Below are 12,829 nucleotides of genomic sequence, written 5' to 3' on the forward strand. Positions count from 1 at the left end.
CTCTCATTATCAGGTCACCTCTTATCCTCCGTCGCTCCAAGGAGAAAAGGCCAAGTTCACTCAACCTATTCTCATAAGGCATGCTCCCCAATCCAGGCAACTTCCTTGTAAATCTCCTTGCACCCTTTCTGTGGTTTCCTGTAGTGAGGTGACCAGAATTGAGCACAGTGTATTAAGTACTTTTCTGCCTTCTTTAAAATCCTCAGGGTCTCCGTTTCATTTTAGTTTCCTAAACCTTACATATACTTCCTTTTTTTTCTTGAGTAAAGTCATCGGCTTTCTCACCATCCAATGTTTTCTGATCTTGCCATCCCTGTTCTTCCTTGTGAAGTTATACAGCATGGAAATGGGTCCTTTGGCCCAACTCATCCCTGCTAAACAAGTTGTTTTCCTGAACTAGTCACATTTACCTGTGTTTAGCCTGTATTCCTTCAGCATCCTCTGTCTGTGTACTGTCTAAGTGTTCTTTAAACTTTTAGACCCACCTCTGTATCTTACTCTGATGGTTTGTTTCCCCTTCAGTTGGAAAACATTGTTTCTTAGGTCCTTTCTAAATTGTTTCCCTCCTATCTTAAACCTATGCCTTCTAGTTTTAGACTCTCTTACCCTCGGAAAAAATCTGTGACCATCCTACTTATCTATAACCATATAACATATAACCATATAACAATCACAGCACGGAAACAGGCCATTCCGGCCCTCCTAGTCCGTGCCGAACTCTTAATCTCACCTAGTCCCACCTACCTGCACTCAGCCCATAACCCTCCACTCCTTTCCTGTCCATATACCTATCCAATTTTACCTTAAATGACACAACTGAACTGGCCTCTACTACTTCTACAGGAAGCTCATTCCACACAGCTATCACTCTCTGAGTAAAGAAATACCCCCTCGTGTTTCCCTTAAACTTTTGCCCCCTAACTCTCAAATCATGTCCTCTCGTTTGAATCTCCCCTACTCTCAATGGAAGCAGCCTATTCACGTCAACTCTATCTATCCCTCTCAAAATTTTAAATACCTCGATCAAATCCCCCCTCATCCTTCTACGCTCCAATGAATAGAGACCTAACTTGTTCAACCTTTCTCTGTAACTTAAGTGCTGAAACCCAGGTAACATCCTAGTAAATCGTCTCTGCACTCTCTCTAATTTATTGATATCTTTCCTATAATTCAGTGACCAGAACTGTACACAATATTCCAAATTTGGCCTTACCAATGCCTTGTACAATTTTAACATTACATCCCAACTTCTGTACTCAATGCTCTGATTTATAAAGGCCAGCCCTCATAATTTTATGCACCTTCATAAGGTCATCCCTCAACCTCCTACGCTCAAGGGGAAACTGCTCCAATCATCCAATCTCTCCTTAAAACTCAAGTCCTCCAGTGCTAGAACATTTTCGTAAATCCTTTCTGCACCCTTTCCTGCTTAATGACATCCATTCTATAGCTTGCTGGCCGGAGCTGCACATAATACTCCAAGTCAGGAATCATTAATGACTTGTACAATTGTAACATGGTGTCCCAACTCTTGTACCGAGTGCTCTACCTGAGTCGTCACTTTCAAGGACAGATGTATCTATACTCCTTGATCTCTCCATTCTACAGTATTCGTCAGGACTCGCTCATTTACAGAGTCCTGACAAGCGCTGATCTGTTTTAACCATCCAAAATGCAGCACCACACACTTGTCCGTATCTGCCATTCAAAAATCAGCTTTATTCACCATATATGTTCACATGTATGAGGAATTTGCAGTGGTGTGTTGGTCAGGGTGTGACATGCAACAAATAACCACAAGCAACAGTGATAAAGAATAATGAATTGCATAAAATCAAGCTAGAGGTTAAAGTAGGGATATGGAATAAGATATGCATAAATACTTCACAATGGATGAGCTTCATTTTGCACAGTACATTGAAACATATGCTGTAATGTGTCACTTGCATTAAATCAGAAAAAGCATAAGATTTGCTGGCCAGCTCGTAATTGCTGCCACTCTTCTGGTGCTAACATTACATGCTGATTACTTACTAACCCTAGACCTAACTTTGGAATGTGGGAGGAAACGGAGCCCACAGTGGGAACCTGCATAATCACAGGGAGAACATACAAACTCCTTAGAGACAGCACTTTCAAAGAAATGCAACATTGACTGTATGTGGAGCAAGTTCCCTCATCTGAATTGAATTGACTTTATTTCTTACATCCTTCACATACATGAGGAGTAAAAATCTTTACGTTACGTCTCCATCTAAATGTGCAATCATAGTAAATTATAATAAATAGAACAGTCAATGTAATATAGAGTATACTCTATATTACAGTGTGAATTCATCAGTCTGATGGCTTGGTAGAAGAATCTGTCCTGGAGCCTGTTGGTCCTGGATTTTATACTGCGGTACCACTACCCGGATGGTAACGGCTGGAATAGATTGTGGTTGGGGTGACTCAGGTCCCCAAAGATCCTTTAGGCCCTTTTTATACACATGTCTCTGTAAATGCCCTGAATCATGGGACGTTCACAACTACCAATGTGCTGGGCTGTCCGCACCACTCTCTGCAGAGTCCTGTGATTAAGGGAGGTACAGTTCCCGTACCAGGCAGTAATGCAACCATTCAGGGTGCTCTCATCTGATAGTTACCAGATCGTCGCCAATTTGATTTATGTGTGAAATCTGCCCACTTGAGAGACTAGATTGGGCCTCACTTTAGCACCTCACAAAAAATATGCAGTCATCAACATGTTCTTCTTTTCCCTGTGAGTGATGGTGTAGAGGGTGTTTTATTCTGTATTGGACCATGTTGGCAATATCCTGGGGAATATCCTAGAGGAAGCTAGACTCTATCTAACTAGTCAAGTCCCTGCACTGACAGTGTTGGGAGAGCTTTAGACTGTATTTAATCTGTGCTGTCTCTGATTTATGGGTGAGCAGTAGAACACATAAGAGAAAGATTACTGTGTATCTTGCCCCTCTTTTAAACATGTTTTAGAACATAGTACAGTGCAAGAACAGGACTTTCAACCTATGATATTATACCAAACTAATTAAATGCCTAACTAAACCTATCCTTTCTACCTTTACAATATCCATATCCCTCTATTCTCTGAATATCCATGTACCTTTCTAAGAACCTCTTAAATGCCTCGATTGTATTTGCCTCCTTCATCAATCCAGGTACACACACATTCTTGGCATTCATTACTGTCTATGCAAAAATACACTTGCCCCTCACACCACCTTTGTTCTATGTTGTTTTCTGTTTTAATGCACCCAACAAGACAGTAAATTGGTTCATTATTGTCATGTGCCAAGGTACAGTGAGTACACGAAGGCTGTACAAGGGAAAAGCAATAACAGAGTGCAAAGTGTTACAGAAGAAGTACAGGCAGTTGATGAAGTACAAGGCCATGGCGAAGTTAATTGTGAGGTCAAGAGTCTATTTTATCGTACAAGGGAATCTGTTCAATGATCTTATAACAGTGGGGTAGAAGCTGTCCTTGAGCGTGGTGGTCCGTACTTTCAGGCTTTTGTATCTTCTACCAGATGGGGGGGGGGGCAGGGAGAGAAGAGAGAATGACTGAGGTGGGAGGGATTTTTGACTCTCCTGGCTGTTTTACCAAGGAAGCGAGAAGTGTTCATAGAGTCTGTGGTGGGGAGGTTGGTTTTTGCAGGGTGAATAGAACTCTCTGAAGTTCCTTGTGGTCTTGGGTAGAGCATTTGCCATACCAAACTGTATCTGAGGCTGACTACTCAGATTGCTGCAGGTGAAAACATGGACCGTGTGTATCCTTGAAGAATGAGTCCGAATGGCCCACCTGATCTTACTTGGGGTTGTACAGCATGCTGAGTCTAAGTTGTGTGAAAGGGATGCAGGAGCAGGGGTAGGCCATCTGGCCCGTTAAGCTTGCTGTGCCATTCATAAGATCATGGCCTTTTCCCCATAACTTTTAACTCCCCTATTATGCAAAAAATTGTCCACTTAAGTATATTTAGTGAAGTAACCTCTATGCTTTGCTGGACAGAGAATTTCACTGAGATTCACTACTCTCTGGGAAAAGCAGTTTCTCCTCATCTCTGTCCTACATCTATTTTGAATCTTAAGGCTATGTCCCCTAGTTCTAGTTGTACTTATCAATGAAAACATCTCTCCTTCCTCTATCTTATCTGTCTTTTTCATAATGTTATAGAATCTCCTCTCATTCTTCTGAATTCCACTGTGTATGGTTCCAGGTGATTCAATCTCTTCTCATAGGTTAACCCCGCATCCTCAGAATCAGCCTGGTAACTTCCTCTGCACCATCTCCGAAGCCAGTTATGTATTTCCTCAAGCAAGGAGACTAGAACCGCACCATTACCCTGTATAGCTGCAGCAAAACCTCCCGGCTCTTAAATTCAGTCCCTCTAACAATGAAAGCCAATGGTCCATTTTCTTTCATGATAATCCGTTGCACATGTAAACCAATCTTTTATGATTCATGCACAAGCTCTCCCAGGTCCCTCTGCATAAGAGTATGCTACAATCTGTCACCACTTAAATAATAATCTGATCTGTTAGTCCTGCGCTCATTATACCCTTGAAGAACGCCAGTAAGTTTATCATCAGGACCTGCTCTTCCTGAATCTATGTTGTGTCTGCTTGATGGAACCAGTTTTATCCAAATGACTCACTGGTTCTTCCTTAATGATAGCTTCAAGCATTTTCCCGACTTCATATGTTAAGTTAACTCACCTGTAGTTAACCGCCTTTTGCCTATATAATTTTTTAACCAGTGACATGACATTAACTGTCTTTTGATCTGCCAGGACCTGCCCAGAGTCTGGAGTACTTTGGTAAATTAGCACAAGCACATTTACTATAACTTCAGCCATTTTGGGATGCATCCCTTCAGGACCTCAAGACATAGCAGCAGAATTAGGTCATTCAGCTCACTGAGTCTGCTCTGTCATTGCAACATGGCTGAGTTGTTATCCCTCTCAACCCCATTTTCCTACCTTTTCCCCGTAACCTTTGACACCTTCACTAATCAAGAACCTATTGACCTCTGGTTCTAGACTCCCCGACTATAGGATACATCCTCTCTATCTAGGCCTTTTAATACTTGAAAGGTTTCAGGGAGATTTCCCATCTCCCCCATCTCCCCCATTCTTCTAAACTCTGGAACCATTCCAAAATCTAGTGATTCTTAAAAGATTACTACTAAAGCCTCTACAATCCCTTCAGCTGCTTCTTTCAGAACCCTGGAGTATAGTCCATCTGGTCCAGGTGACTTATCTACTGTCAGACCTTTCAGCTTTCTGAAAAAGGACTAGAGGACTTGTCTAGTTTTAGGCCCACTAGTTTTCTCATCACTACCTCTTGAGTGACAATGATTGTATCGTGGTCCTCACTTCCCCATTGCATCCATAACATCTCTTTGGCATGTTAGATGTGGCCTCCACCATGAAGACTGACACAAAATAGTCATTCAAGGCTTGGCCATTTCAACATTACCCAATATTAATTTTCCCTTCTCATCACGCTAGGGGTCCATGATCACTCTAGCTACCCTTTTCCGTTATATGTAATTATAAAAACTTTTACCATCTATTTTTTATATTTTGTGCTGGTTTAATTACATAATCTGTCTTCCCTTTCTTTATTGCTTTTTAAAGTTTCCCACTGCTCTTGGTGACTTTGTATGCATGATTTTAGTTTGATGACGTGGACTTGTGATGACTTCTTTCATTTCCTTAGTTATCCAAGACTGGCTCTCCCTACCTCTACTGTTCTTGCTTTAAACTGGCATATTCTTTTGTAGAGTACCGTGAAAAATCTCTTTGAAAACCTTCTGCTGTTCTCCAACTGTCCCACCATATAGCCAGTGTTCCCTGTCTCCATCAGCCAGCTCCTTGCACATCCCATTGGAGTCTCTGCACCCTCCTCTTGTATGAGAAATTCCGTCATATTGTGATCACTCTATCCAAGAGGATCCCTAAATACAAGATTGTTAATTTGACTTGTCTCACAGCACAGGACCAGATCTATGATGGTGATTTCCCTTGTAGGTTCAATAGCATATTATTCAAAAAAGCTATCACTAGTCCATTCTGTGAAGTCCTCCTCAAAACTGACCAGACCAACTTGATTCACTGAATTGATATGCAAGTTAAAGTTCCCCATGACAACTGCTGTTCCATTCTTGCATGCATCAGATATTCCTTGATGTATTGCCTATGTCACTGTGATGTTATTTGGTGGCCTATAGGCATCTCTCACCAGTAATTGTTCTCTTTACTCTTCCTAATCTCTACCTAACATTCTTCTCTTTAGAACTTATATTGTCTCTTGCCATCACCCCACTCTCATCCTTAATAAAGAGCACGAACCCACCTCCTTTACCTTCTCTCGGATATTTAAGACCATAAGAAGTAGGAGCAGAATTAGATCATTTGGCCCATCGAGTCTGCTCCCCCATTCAGTCATGGCTGATCCTTCTCCTCTTCCTCAGCCCCACAACCTGGCCTTCTCCCTGTAATTTTTGATGCCATGGCCAATCAAGAACCTATCAATCTCTGCCTCCACAGCTGCCTGTGGAAATAAATTTCACAAATAGAACATAGAATAGTACAGCACATTTCAGGCCCTTCAGCCCACAATGTTGTGCCAACCCTCAAAACCTGCCTCCCATATAACCCCCCACCTTAAATTCCTCCATTTAAATTCACCTTAAATTCACCACCCTCAGGCTAAAGACATTTCTTCACATCCCTTTTTTTAAATTTTTTTTATTAGTTTTTCAAAACATTTTACAAAATTAGAAACCCCAAATCCCAATGAGGAGCATTAATACAGAGCAAGGTTAAGCACACAATAACAATATGCTACACAGGAAGAGAATTTAACAAAAAAGCACCTAAATTAAAGACAAGTGAGCTTAGTGTCCTCCCCAAACCCCACAACACAAGAAAAAAAAACAATTCCAGACCAACCACCACACAGTATAGAGAGTATAAGTCCGGACAGTCAAACTCCCAGACTGTGAATACACTTCGCAACAGAGGATAATAATGCCTACTACCAGAAAAAAAAAAGGGAGCTGAAAGCAAGGGACCGAAAAGAAAAAAAAAACCCTAGACAAGAGGAAGGTTATGAAAGTACTCGATAAAAGGCCCCCAGATCTTATGGAACTTTAAATCCGAATTGAGAACTGAATAATGAATTTTTTCGAGGTCCAAGCAGGCCATAATGTCGTTAAGCCATTGCGCATGAGTGGGCGGGGCAACATCTCTCCATCTAAGGAGGATCAAGCGTCTCGCCAGGAGAGAGGCAAAGGATAGTATTCGGCATTTGGTCGGACCCAGACATAAATCTGTCTCGCCCCAAAAACCGAACAGAGCAATTAAGGGGTTAGGTTCTAGGTGCTGATTCAGAATACCCGATAGTGTAGTGAAGACATCTTTCCAGAATTTCTCCAAGCTAGGACAGAGCCAGTACATATGGATGAGAGAGGCCACGCCCCTCTTGCATTTATCACAGAGCGGACTAATGCCAGGGTAGAATCGAGATAGTTTAGATTTAGACATATGGGCTCTATGAACAATCTTAAACTGTAAGAGACAATGGCGAGCACAAAGAGAGGTTGAGTTAACCGATTTGAGAACTGAGTCCCAGCTCTCCTCGGATAAGGAGATATTTAAATCCTGCTCCCAGGCCATTTTAATTTTATCCACAGGGGCCCGTCGTAAGGCTGCTAGTTTATCTTGGATAATTGAAATTAAACCTTTACCTAGTGGATTAATGGAGAGAAATAGGTCCATAGCATTTTTCGCAGGCATTTCAGGAAAGTTAGGAATTAAAGGAGCAGTAAAGTGTCGGATTTGGAGATATCTGAAAAAGTGAGCGTTAGGCAGGTTGAACTTAACAGAGAGCTGTTGAAAAGAAGCGAAGCGGTTATCAATGAAGAGATCTTCAAAATGTCTAATGCCCTTCCTGTACCAAACATGGAATGCTGAATCGAACGTGGTAGGTAAAAAAAGGTGATTATGTGCGACAGGGCTAGAAATGGAAAACCCCTGGAAACCATAGCATTTCCTGAACTGAGCCCATATACGCAAAGTGTGTCTAACCAGAGGATTAGCTATTGATCTGGGCAGACTGCTAGGGAGTGCAGAGCCAAGAAGTGCAGATATAGATAATTCTTTAGTGGAGCTCAACTCCATTGCCACCCAGTTAGGGCACTCAGGTTGACCGTGGAAGAAAGACCAGAAGGCAGCACAACGTATATTAGCTGCCCAGTAATATAAGCGAAAGTTAAGTAAAGCCTCTTTTTTAGATTTTTGGAGGTGGATTTTATTAATTCTAGAGTGTCTATTCTGCCACAGATATGACAAAATAATAGAGTCTAAGGAATCAAAAAAAGATTTAGGAATAAAAATTGGGATAGATTGAAATAAGTATAAGAATTTGGGGAGAACATACATTTTGACGACATTGATACGACCTACCAAGGACATAGATAGAGGTGACCATTGTATCAGACTCTGTTTTGTAGCATATGAAAGGTTGACAAAGTTTTCACGAAAGAGATCTTTAAACTTCCTTGTGACTGTAATTCCAAGATAAGTAAATTGATTATGGACTACTTTAAAAGGGAGATCTCGAAATATTAGTTCTTGTGCTTCTTTATTAATTGGGAAAAGTTCACTCTTATGTAAGTTGAGTTTATAGCCAGAGATCTGGCTAAACTGGTCAAGAAGTGAAAACATTAGAGGTAAGGATGTAGACGGATATGAGAGAAAGAGTAGTAAGTCATCAGCATAGAGAGAGACTTTATGTTCAACAGCCCCTCTCCAAATCCCGGTCAGTTCAGGACATTTTCGAAATGCTATCGCCAGAGGTTCTATAGCCAAATCAAAGAGAAAGGGACTTAAGGGGCATCCCTGACGGGTGCCACTTTTGAGATTGAATACTTGGGATTTCTGAAAGTTAGTTAGAACAGAAGCAGTAGGACACAGGTACAACAATTGGATCCAAGAGATGAAACTTTGGCCGAGGTCAAATTTTTCTAAGACTGCAAAAAGGTAGTTCCACTCTATACGATCAAATGCTTTCTCCGCATCAAGGGAGATAACACATTCTGGAGTCCCAGTTGGAACTGAGTATAAAATATTAAATAGACGCCGAATGTTAAAAAAAGGGGGACGGTTTTTAATAAAGCCTGTTTGGTCATCAGAGATAATGGAGGGAATAACGGTTTCTAATCTATGAGCCAACACTTTAGCTAAGATTTTTACATCAACATTGAGCAGAGAGATCGGCCTGTACGAGGAACACTCTGTTGGGTCTTTGCCCTTTTTTAAAAGAAGAATAATAGATGCCTCATTGAAAGAGGGTGGCAATTTGCCGTAGTTAAACGAATCAGATAATACTGAAAGTAACTGAGGAGAAAGAAGTGAGGAGAATGATTTATAAAATTCTACAGGGAACCCATCAGGTCCAGGAGATTTTATAAAATTCTACAGGGAACCCATCAGGTCCAGGAGATTTCTTCACATCCCTTAAATGGATGCCCCTTTATCCTGAGGCTCTGCCCTCTCGTCCTAGACTCCCCCACCATCCTTTCCACATCCACTCTGTCTAGGCCTTTCAACATTCAAAAGGTTTCAATGGAATCCCTCCTCATCCTTTTAAATTCCAATACTGTATCCAGTTATCTCCATCCACATTTCTTTAATGACCACTGAGAGATCTCCCTTTGATTCGTGCCACAAGTTTTGAATACAACAGGCATTCAGATAAAGTGCTTTACACTTGACCTTTTAGAATCTGGTAACCTTTGTCTTTGCATTTGACTTTTCTGTACTCCACTCTGACTTTTTTCTAACCTTTGCTCTGGTCTCTGTATTGCTTCCATTTGTCTTTCTGCCTGGATTCCCATCCCTCTCCCATTTTCTCTCCTCAACATACTGAGCAATCACCCTAGGGCATTGATTCCGGACCTGCCCCTGGTGTAGACTGTCCTACCTGCTCAGAACTATTTCCAATGCCCCTGGAATCTGAAACCCTCTATCCTGAGGATAATAAAGGCCGATGGTGTTTGGCTTGGAACTGTAGAGGGAGCTTTTCTCTGTACTGATCTGATTTTTTTGTATTGTTACATACATTAGTGCTTAGTGAAAAATCAAGGAAAAAAATTCAACTGCTTGATGGGGCAGCAGAGAGGGATATTACTCTGTCTAATTTGTGGTTTCCCTGTCCTGGGTGTGTGTGTGGTGAACTACATATACCTGTCTGGACACGCTCCCTGCTGACTGCTCCTGTGGCTCCTCCCACAGACCCCTGTATAAAGGTGATTGAGGTCTAAGCCCGGCCTCTCTGTCTCCAGGATGTAGTATGGTGGTCACTCACTGCTTGTTCCTTCTTCCAGTCAATAAAAGCCGATACCTCGCTTTTATGTCTCAGAGGGAGTTATTGATGGTGCATCAGTGTGTGACAACAAAATGGTAGCCTTACTGTGTCTAAGTATATGTTTTTAAAATATTTATATAATTTTTATTTAAATACTTACAAACTTGCGGGAACATCCTTAGATTTACCTGTTACCTCACTTGTACTCCTGACATCTTGTTATTCTGGTTTCTTTCCCTTTTCTTTTCAGTCCTGACAAAAGGTCTTGACCCAAAACATCGACTGTTTATTCCTCTCTATAAATGCTTCCTGACCTGTAGTGTTTTGTGTGCATGTTGCTCCAGATTTCCAGCATCTGCAGAATTCTTGTGTTTACACACGTAGGTTGTGTTCATTGTTAACGCAAACGACATCTTTCACTGTATGTTTCGATGTGCATGTAATAAATAAATCGGGATCTGTAATCATTCTCAAATTAAAACATTGTTTAAAATGCAGTCACGCCCCAGCAGTTCTCGCCAGCCCAGAGAATTGGTAGACAGGGCACCCATGCATGGGTGCATTCTTGGAAGAGAGGCAAGTCGTCACTTGAGGTGGAACTGTCAATGCTATATTCTCTGGAACTGTGAATGGCTAATTGGCCAGGCCCAGAAGCAAAATGATGAGGACCCTGACTGGCTCTCATCCTTATTCCCTCCACGTATTCACTTGATGTTTTTATTAGGATCTTCCTGTGTTACGTAGCTCCTGCAGTTGTGTTTCCTAAGGTATGGGTGGTCTAAGCTAAGGAAGTATTGGTGGCTACAAGTGACTTTGATGATCTTGGGGGCATTCATTGGTTGCAGGTAAGAGGGGTAGCTGCCATTATGGCCTTTGTGTTGCCTACTAAGTTTGAATGGCCTTGAGAAATGTGTTCAGGCAGGGCTGGGAAAGTAGTCAGGGCAGCTAATCATGAACACATGATTCTGCAGATCCAGAGCAACACACACAAAATTCTGGAGGAACTCAGCAGATCAGGCAGCATCTATGAGGAGAATAAGCAGTCCAATCACAAACAAACAACCAGTCCACATTTCAAACCAAGACCCTTCATCATGACTGGAAAGGAAGGGGGTAGGTCAGATTATTCAAGTGAGTGGGGAATGAGAACAGGATTATGTGGGATGGTGAGGATCCACCAGGAAATGGGAGGGATGGGAACCCAGTCCGGTGCCGATGTTCACATTCACAGAGAGCTTTGGTGCATTGAAATAAGCATCAACAGAAAGGAGTAAGCTTGCCCTTCGGTATCAGTGACTGGCTCCTGGTTATTTCCTAGGCTGGAGAATGGTGTAGGAGCAGTTTAAATTGAAGAAGCATTCCCTCGCCATATCTACTTTCCTGGTCTTTGCCTAGGCTGCTTTTCCTGTCCTCTGACAGCAAGTGCCTCCTCCCTTTAAATGAACGAGAGGAGCTGTTGTCATGATAATTAGTTAGCAATCTGGCCTCTCTGGGCAGGGAGAGGGAGAAAGAGAGAGAGACGCACTCTGTGGGTAATCTTCCTCCTCGCTCCTCCTTCCCCCAACCCCCAATTCTCTTCCTCTCCCTCTCCCTTTCTCTCTCTCTCTCTCTTTCTCTCTCTCCCCCTCCCTCCCCCTTTCCCTCTACCCCCTTCTCTCTTTCATTTTGATGCAGACACATACACACAGAGACACACACACTCTCTCATATACACACACACAAACACACACACACACACACGCACACACAAACGTACACACACACACACACACACACACACACACACACACACACACACACACACACACACACACACACACACACACACACACGCATACACTCTCACTCACATACACACACTCCGCCCCCTCAACCTCCCTCCTTTTCAAATTATTAATGTACGAAATTCACCTTCAGCCTGCAGCAGTTTTCTTAGTTCTAAGGCAGAAAATAATCTCCAATCTCCCTTAAATATCTTCAATAAAGGAGTCTGCCTTTCACTCCCACACTGACACAGATACACACACTCACTCACACTCACACACACACGCAAGCACACAACACTGCTGATCACCCACTTCTTGCCTGCATGCCCCCGAATGCCACAGTCTCCGATGCACGAAATCCCCCTCTGGAAGACACGGCCACCTGTTTCGTGTTGAAGAATGGATTGCCTGTGTATAGTCACGACGAAGGTAAGCGATCTTTTATTCTCCTTTACTGAAAATTCCACAAGTTGCTGATATGTAGAAGGCTCTTTAATTGTCCTTGTTCCTTGCTAGGCATTTGGACCCTTCTCTCTCTCTCTCTCTCTCTCTCTCTCTCTCTCTCTCTCTCTCTCTCTCTCTCTCTCTCTCTCTCTCCCCCTCTCTCTCTCTGTCGCTCAATGTATATCTCGTTCCTCCAGCGTGTGTGATCTGTGAAGGATGCTGAGCTG

At 42.4% G+C, this 12,829-nt stretch overlaps 1 protein-coding gene across 4 annotated transcripts in view; it reads left to right on the plus strand.

Moving 5' to 3' along the window:
• LOC140729370 (disks large homolog 4) overlaps positions 1 to 12,829 on the plus strand; it is a 731,896-nt gene that overhangs the window by 38,684 nt on the left and 680,383 nt on the right. Inside the window, exon 1 of one of the 4 annotated variants that reach the window (XM_073049041.1) lies at positions 11,970 to 12,587. The exons of the other annotated variants lie outside the window; for them this stretch is intronic. Within the exon in view, the coding sequence (XP_072905142.1) occupies positions 12,558 to 12,587 (30 nt within the window). The 5' untranslated portion in view covers positions 11,970 to 12,557. Of the gene's footprint in view, positions 1 to 11,969; positions 12,588 to 12,829 lie in introns of those variants that run through there. 4 annotated transcript variants of the gene reach the window in all.

This window comes from Hemitrygon akajei, chromosome 6 (assembly GCF_048418815.1).
Source record: "Hemitrygon akajei chromosome 6, sHemAka1.3, whole genome shotgun sequence".
In the NCBI taxonomy this organism is placed as follows: Eukaryota; Metazoa; Chordata; class Chondrichthyes; order Myliobatiformes; family Dasyatidae; genus Hemitrygon; species Hemitrygon akajei.